Source organism: Chiloscyllium punctatum, chromosome 18 (genome assembly GCF_047496795.1).
Source record: "Chiloscyllium punctatum isolate Juve2018m chromosome 18, sChiPun1.3, whole genome shotgun sequence".
NCBI lineage: Eukaryota > Metazoa > Chordata > Chondrichthyes > Orectolobiformes > Hemiscylliidae > Chiloscyllium > Chiloscyllium punctatum.
The window spans coordinates 90,682,127-90,690,979 of record NC_092756.1 but is presented as its reverse complement, the minus strand read 5'-3'; the positions used below and the strand labels follow the sequence as shown (position 1 = coordinate 90,690,979).

General features: G+C 44.1%; 1 protein-coding gene across 5 annotated transcripts in view; it reads right to left on the bottom strand.

Annotated features, from left to right (window-relative positions):
• Positions 1–1,217: 1,217 nt before the first annotated feature.
• Positions 1,218–8,853, bottom strand: part of prrg2 (proline rich Gla (G-carboxyglutamic acid) 2) — a 42,541-nt gene continuing 34,905 nt past the window's right edge. For all 5 annotated transcript variants that reach the window (XM_072588731.1, XM_072588730.1, XM_072588728.1 and 2 more), the window contains one exon: positions 1,218–8,106. In XM_072588731.1, the coding sequence (XP_072444832.1) occupies positions 8,079–8,106 (28 nt within the window). In that variant the 3' untranslated portion in view covers positions 1,218–8,078. The remainder of the gene's footprint in view (positions 8,107–8,853) is intronic.

Below are 8,853 nucleotides of genomic sequence, written 5' to 3'. Positions count from 1 at the left end.
GATACATGGAACCGCTGGGCCGAATGGCTTGCTTCCACACTGTAGCGATTGTATGATTCTATGAGTGTGACCCAGGCTTTGCTTTACTTCATTTATGGTATGTGGTTGTCACCAAGGTCACTAGTTATTGCCTCTCCCTGGTTACTGAGGACAGTTAAGTGTCAATTACATTGCTGTAGGTCTGGAGTCACATATCAGCCAGATCCACCTTCTGAGAATGCCACTTGTGAATCAGATAATGTTGTTTTCCTCCCCACACATGACAATGGTCATCATTAGACCAGCTTTTTACTGAATTCAAATTTTATCAGCGGTCATGATGAAATTTAAACCCACTTCCCCAGTGAATTAACCTGGTGATGTTACAATGGCACAGCCTCCCCTTGATGAACAGGCTGAGTAGTTCTTGACCCAACCGATCCTCCACCATGTATAATTTACATTCATAGATGTAGGTTTGCTCGCTGAGCTGGAAGGTTCATTTCCAGACATTTCATCACCATACTAGGTAACCTCTTCAGCGGGTCTCCAGCTGAAGCACTGTTGATGATTACTGATAAAGCAGGAATCATCAACAGTGCTTTGCCCAGAGGCCCGCTGAAGATGTTACCCAGTACGGTGACAAAACATCTGGAGATGAACCTTCCAGCTTAGCAAGCAAACCTACATCCAGAACCTCAACCTGAGCTACAAATCTTCTCAAAACTTGTTAATTTACATTCGTGTTTTGGCCAGACCACAGAAGGTCTCAAAGTGTTCGTAATCAATGGATTTTCTTCCCCTCCTCAAGTGGGCGAGTGCAGCCTGTTTACACATAAACAGAAATTAATCAGTGACCAGGTAACTAATGGGACAATTGCTGGCCCATAACGAAAAGAACAGTCTTTGTTCTTCAAACAATATTAGAGCAGGTTTGGGAATGTCAAACATGACCTCCAGAAATCCAGCACTCCCTCAGTACCACATAGAAAGCATTCCTTCATACTTTATGGCTCAAACCTCTGGTGTGGGGATTGAATCCATGCTTTTCTGAGTCAGGATGGCTACCAAACCCAGATGAAACCATTAACTGTACTCAATACCTAAGGCAACTCCAGACTGACGAGAGAAGAATAATTAAGAGTAACTGACTTGGGAAAACTGGGGATAATCCATGATGATCCTTGCACTGGAAAAAAAAAGACTTTTTAAAATTGAAATTTATTAAACAAAAGATGTGAAGTTAAAGCCATTTTATTGCAGAGCTCTTACAGAACTGTATAAGTTATGTCAAATGCTAACATAATAACTAGCACAAGGTAAAGTGGTTCTGTTTTGTACTGAGACCCAGTTTGCAGAGTAACCTTGCTCAAATTTTTGTTTCCATATTTCTGCAGACCCACTCAATTCCTTTCCATAGATAATTTCTAATCAACCTCAGGCCTGTCATTATACACCTCGGAGGCTTGAACCCAGGTCTGCTGGCTCAGAGGTCAGGACACTAACACTGCACCAGAAGATGTAATGGATAAGTTTAACTTATTTCACAAAAGGGAGATGCCCACAGTGTCAGCTGGAGTCTTGGTTCTATTGAATTGCATTCAATGGACCATACATGTACCTGATTCAAAGGGCAGGTTTGATTAAAGATTGTCTGCCATCCTCATGTTGACTATTGCTGAGGTATGGTTTCAGGAAATTTAGGTAGATCCTGAGCAGTCAATCTCTGGTGTGGGCCAAGAACAAGAGTTTGGAGGCAACCACAACTTGATGTTGATGGATAGTGGTCAGAATACAAAAAGGTTACCGATTTTTACTCCTCTTAGCGTCCTTAAAATTAAACCAAGACTGGCGGAATAATCTTCCCTCATCCTAAAGCTAAGTCAAGCATTACATCCCAACGTGACTGAGATCAGCCAATTTGATACAGACTGGGTATGGAGCACAACAGCTATCTGCAGATCTCAGATCCCTGCATTTATCTGGTGGATAACATGCAATTCTCCCAATTCACTGTAGGAGACACTGGTTTACACCCCAGCAATCAGGCTCATGTATAATAAAAGCAAAAAGATGCTAGAGATCTAAACCAGGCATAGAAAATATTGGAGAAACCCAGCAGGTCTGGCAATGTCTGTGGAGAGAGAAATAGAGTTAATGACATGACTCTTCTTCAGAACCTTTGATTCTCTCCGCACAGATACTACCAGACCTGCTGAGTTTCTCCAGCATTTTGTATGTTTGGATCAGGCACAGCCAGTCCCACACTCTCCATGTGGAGGCAGCAGAACACCAGCTTTGAGAAGTCAAATTATTCTACGGTTGGCAAGCTTAGTCTCTGACAAATGCATTAGATAGGACAGCTTTCCAGGAGCAGATGAACTGGATACTGACAAAGGTAGAAATCATGTTAGAAAGGTAAGGTCTTTATTGAAAAACCTGCAATATCTCAAACAGATGGAGTTTTCTGGATTTTTCCCACCTTATTACCAGTGTCAGTTTGTCTAAGGGAAGTTTGGGTTTCAAAGGATATCATATGATTGTAGGGGGAAAATGGAAGAGGGATTGAGCATCCAGTCACAAAGCTCTTTTTCCTGCTCACCCATTTTCTACGCAACTGGGGGGACAAGTCACTAATAGGTATGGTGGGTTAGTTTTTAAAAACAGTCTTGCACTTATGGTCCAGAGGTCCTCACTGTAAGCCAGATGCTCTGGATTCAAGTCCCATTCGCAAACCTGATGGCCAAGAAAGGCACATTCTCAAGCTGGCCATTCAGGTTAAGTTGCACGCTGCAAATCCCTCTATCATACTCAGGTGGGAAGAGCAAGAGAGATTCCTGGTCAGGAATACGATGGAGAGAACAATGAAGCCTATCCCATCATATCCCATAGCTCCAGACTGTAATGTGCACAGACTGTGACACTATAACAACACTAGTTTTTGTACACCAGTCAATGAAGGTAAGCATGCAGGTACAGCAGGTAGTGAAGAAGGCTAATAGCATGCTGGCATTCATAACAAGAGGGATTGAGTATAGAAGCAAAGAGGTTCTTCTGCAGCTGTACAGGACCCTGGTGAGACCACACCCGGAGTATTGTGTGCAGTTCTGGTCTCCAAATTTGAGGAAAGAATCTGGCTATTGAGGGAGTGCAGCGTAGGTTCACAAGGTCAATTCCTGGAATGGCGGGACTACCTTACGCTGAAAGACTGGAGCGACTGGGCTTGTATACCCTTGAATTTAGAAGACGAGGGGATCTGATTGAGACATATAAGATTATTAAAGGATTGGACACTCTGGAGGCAGGAAACATGTTTCCGCTGATGAGTGAGTGCCGAACCAGAGGACACAGCTTAAAAATACGGGGTAGACCATTTAGGACAGAGATGAGGAGAAACTTCTTCACCCAGAGAGTGGTGGGTGTGTGGAATGCTCTGCCCCAGAGGGCAGTGGAGGCCTAGTCTCTGGATTCATTTATGAAGGAGTTGGATAGAACTCTCAAGGATAGTGGGATCAAGGGTTATGGAGATAAGGCAGGAACAGGATACTGATTAAGGATGATCAGCCATGATCATATTGAATGGTGGTGCAGGCTCAAAGAGCAGAATGGCCTACTTCTGCACCTATTGTCTATTGTCTACCCCTCACATTCTGGAAGCTGAACTCAGAATGGCATTATTTTTATTAATATTTTGTTTAAAAATGAGCCAAAAGTTTTACCTGGTGCTCCACATGAGCTGGTAGACTCACAGTGCCCCGAGAGGAGGCTGAAATAGGAATCAAGTACAACATGGGTCACTGAACCTTCAGCAAGAGGGCAGATTTTGAGACAAAAACGTGACATGAGTGTGATCCACTTTGGAAATTACTTACCCAATTCAAAAAAAAGAAGTCAGTCTGTTATAACAAAGTGTCGCCTTTCCCCTACTACCCAATGAAGCAAGCTAAGAGGACAATACAGAAACACGTACTGCCCTATTAAAATTGAGGACAGTGGTACAGTGCGCAGTCTTACAAATAACTTGCAGGATTTACTACAGTTTTGATAAGTTGTAGTGAGACCTCCCCCCTCAAACCCCACATCAGAATTAAACCCACCCTCTGTAGGCAGGAATGAAAACTACAGCTTGGGGGAAAAAAAAACTCCTTTTACTCTAAAGATTATGTAACAAGCTACAATCATCCTCAATCCCACCTCCCTCACCTTATTTTGGGAATATTTCTGGAAAAGAGTCCACTCTGATGCAATTTTGTCGCTTAGTCCAAGTCCTCAGAACCCTCCCTGTACCTTCCTTTATTAAATCGATTAGCATGGGCAAGGTGCTGTTATTAAGTCAATGCCTGGTTACCATGGAAACCCAAACATGAATACCAAGGCCCAGTCCTTCCACAATTTAGGTTCAGAAATCATACCATTTCTTCCCCACCCCCATTCGTAATTTATTAGGTTGGATACAGGAATGACTGGTTTTTCCCTTACAATAGTTCCCAATTCTGGGATTAATTCCAAGTCAGGCTGTGTTGAAGTGGGGGTTAGTCCAGAAAAGTGTTAATCACTTGTTTTCTGTAAACATTCAGGTCATTCTCTTTAAGAGTCTAACATTCTTGAATCAATTTGCATTTTGTTTGCAGTGACAGATTTCATTAAAACTGGGTGGGCTTGCTCCGTGATCAACGCATGTATATTAGGGTCAGAGGTTGTCAACAGCACAAAAGTTAGCCTTTTCTCCTGCCACCACCTACCCTCTTTACCCCTTTTTTCCCCTCTGAGTGGAAATAAATATTTTTCCATATTCACTGAACACTTTTATCATTAAGATTTTTGACAATGGCAAGGGGAGAAATAATATTTTACTCTTTAGCCAAAGGTCCAATGTAGGCCCAATTACAGTCAGTAACACCAGCCTATCCCACATTCTACCTTCACATCCACAAGTATGTGCTTCCCACAACTTTGGTAGACTTTTTTGTTCCCTCCACCATTGTCTGGCTTAAGGCTGCTGAGGGGTGTTTTGGCAACCCTACAATCATTTAACTTCTGCTTGGCGACATCTTCACAGATGCAGGCAGTTCTCACCCAAGAAGTCCCTGGTTCAGGCTTTACTCGAGGGCCATGAGTCTAAACAGAGACCTGTGGTACATATAGCATCTCATAGGGTCATATTCTGCTTCCCACCCCCAGCTCAGTCATTGGGCCCTCTATTTAAGGTTAGGTGAGTGTCACTCATTTTTGTTTTCTTGGTGGGTATCACTACATTGTATCTATGAGGAGAGTTTATAAGACTAGTTCCTATTGGCAGTGTCAATACAAAGAAAAATAGTTTCAAATGCAGTGAAATCACTGATCATTCTCATATCAGATGGAGGTCCATTCTCTCTCCTTCCATCCTCACCACTTGACAATAAAGGTATGTGACTGCCCCTCCTCCAAAATCTAATCCCCATCCTAAGGTGACACCATTGTGACAGTATGTCCCTTGGAAGGAAGGGCTCAGGTGCAGACACAAAGTCTCCACTTTGTCCTAGTGCCGTACTAACTCAGAGTTCAGTACCCACCACCGATTCCTGCACCGTTCCTGACCCCTCCCTTCTCAAACCAATATTGTGGAACTCCGTAGGGATGGCATTCATGTTCAGGTCAAAGCAAAAGACAGCATGGTGCAGCATAGTGCCAACTCAAACCTATGGTAGGAAGGCTAAAGTGGGCAAATGGTCTGTACTCGGCTAGGTGCAAAAATAGTCATATTTCTCTGGTGACCCCCACAGTCCAGTGACCTGCATCAACCTGACCAAATACATGTTCACAATTCTACCCTCTACACACCTCCTGGTCTTGATATTAGTATCTAAGGGGAGTGGTCAGGAAAGGCAAGCCAGTGGGTCCTGAGCTCGGTTTAAAGCTGTACATGGTTTGGGAGTGTGTTTGGTTGAGGACAGTGGGGTGTTCACAGGCCTATGTTGATGGTTAAGCTGTGAAAATGGATAGACAGGAGAGAAAATGGGCCTCGGATCTTACTGACTGTTTTTGAAGTGTAGTCACTGTGATGTAGTGAAAGCAAACAACCAACTTGTGCACAGCAAGCTCTCAAAACAGCACTATGATAAATGGCCAGATCATCTAGTGTTTTTGTCTGTGTTGACCTTAGTAGAGGGACAAATATTGGCCAGGACATCAGAGAGACTTCCCAATCTCTCTTGCTAATAATGCAAAGGGAGCTTTTACAGTCTGTGAGGGAATGTAAGCACCAAATAGGAGCCAGAGTAGGCTTCCGCAGAGGACAACTTGTAGTGCAGTGGGTTGCACCTCTGCCTGTTAACTCAGATGCTCCAGGTTCAAGTCTCAGTCCTGGATCAACAATCAAGGAAGGTGTTTCATAAATGTGACCAAACAGATTAAGTATCAATCTGTAAATCCTTTCAAAAACTGCCAAAGGCAAGTGGTAATGGCAGGAGAGATCTCTGGGTTAGCTATTTGATGAAAAGAATACTGGAGCCTCCACTATCACTATCTGTAGCTCTGGGCTACAACGTGTAGGTAATAAGCATATGTGGCTGCAGCAACTCTGAGTGAGCTTAATGCACTACTGCCTGTGACATACAGAAAAGCACTTTGTCACAGTGGTTACTCACTGTAGGACAAAAAAGTTAAATTCTGCTAAAAAGGCAGACATGTTGTTGAAACTTGTCATCTTGCGCTTATCAGGACAAATGCAAGAACGCCAAATTTGGCATGATCACAACAATTTACACTGCAGGAGAAAATAGTGCCAGCTGATTGGCAAATCAATTCTTGTTGGTTGAGGCTTTGCCATGGAGAAAGCAACCGGGAATTTATAGGCTTCCCATACTCCCAGGAAATTCAAAACAAAATGATGGAAAGTCTTGGACAATTTCCTTTCTTTACAGAGAACATGCAAGTGAAGGCATGTTCCAGCTATCAAATGTGAATAAGCTACATTCTGAGCTTGATGGGTGACCTTAAATTGGTGGTTAGTGCAGCCATTAGCACAGTTGGCTCTGCTTAGCAATTGCTACCCAAATGCAGAATTGCTTCAAACAGTAAACATTTGTGGTTTGTTTTATTTTGCTTCTCTTTTCAGCAAGAACCACAATAGATCGGGGTCAATGTCAAAATCATTATCAGGCGGAGGGCTTCATCAGGATTAACTGGCATGTCCCTCCAGGCTTTTGGAAACAGGTGAGGCATAGGAAACTGAAGTCTGGAGTCAAGTAAACCATTCAGTTGCCAGGGGAATTGGACAGTCCAAAGAGAAATCCTGTTCTTGGTTACAAAAGAGGGAGAGAGAGAGAAAAAAAAGTCCCTTGTTACCCACATTCTGCCCCTTGGTTCCCTAAGGTGATGCTCCCTCCGGAGGATGAGGGCAGAGGGTACAACCTTTGGTCCCTAAAGGCAAATTGCTCGTTGACACAATGCCACCTGAAATGGGGTTTTGCTCTCAAACACTCCATTTCCCCAGCACACACAAAACCTGGCAACACAAATCACTGGTTAGCAATCAGGATTGAAAATAGTGCCCGATTCCATTGCGCATCCACACCCTCTCCCAATAATGGGCTGGGAGGGGGTGGTGGAGGGAAGTAAAAAGAGAGAGAGAGAGGAGGTCAGAGGTACCGAGTCCAATTGCAGCTGCTGTCCTGCTACTCAGATTGAAAGGAGACTCCAAGGGATGCAATTTCAAGTGAAGTCGAAGCAAGTCAGACCTCCAGCTGTGCTTCCATCTGAACTGCACCTCAGACCCAGCCATGGGTTACCCAGAGAAATATTTCAACAGCACTCGCGAAGTCCAGTGTTCAGTTCTGGAGCAACAAACTATTTACAAAGTTTTAAAGAAAGAGAAGAGACGAGCTACAACTTAAAAGGCGCCTGGAGAAACCAATCGACTTGTTGGCTCATGAAGATTAGTTGGAGGAATGTGATGCCAGGTGTCCGAGAGGGTGGATTTTGTTTGGTAAAATCGTTATCTTCATTTATGATTATGATGATCCTCAAAATACCGTCCAGCAGCTCGTTCCTTCCCTTCTCCTTGTCTCAAAACTCGACTCTCAGATTCAAACTGCAAGGTGGCACAGTGCTGAGTTTCAGCTTGGTCGCTGCTCACGTGTAGCTCTATTGCACAGAGAGAGAAAGAGCGAGAGCAGACAGATTAATAGGTGGACACCTTCGCTTCTTGTACACTCATTCTTTGTCTCCCTGCACCCAGGGAGGATCGGCACACTCCCGAAATCCATCCTGACAAATACTGACATCCTACAAGGAATGCCTCCCATCAGGGAGCTTTTATGATATATGGGGGACTCCCATAGGTCCTGATCCTAAATTTGAAAAATAAAGTTACACAAGATTTGCATTTATATAGCATTTTTCATAACCACCAGCCACCTCGGAACATTTTACAGCTGACAAAGTGTGCTATGTATTGTGGGAAATGTGGCAGCCAATGTGCGCACAGCATGATCCTACCAACCATCATGAGGCAGTAGCTAGGTAACCTGATCACGGGAGTATTTGATGTAGAAGCGGGCAGCACGGTGGCTCAGTGGTTAGCTCTGCTGCCTCACAGCACCAGGGACCCAGGTTCAATTCCACCTTCAGACGACTGTGTGGAGTTTGCATATTCTCCCTATGACTGCCCAGGTTTCTTCCGGGTGCTCGGGTTTTCTCCCACAATCCAAAGATCTGCAGGTTAGGTGGTATAGGCCATACTAAACTGCCCAAAGTACGCAGGGTTCCAGGATGGGTTGGAGTTGGGTCTGAGCGAGATGTTGTTTAGAGGGTTGGTGCAGACTCTTTGGACTAAATAGCCTCTTTCCTCAATGAGGAGGCCATTCGGCCCAGCACCATGTTGGTGGAGAT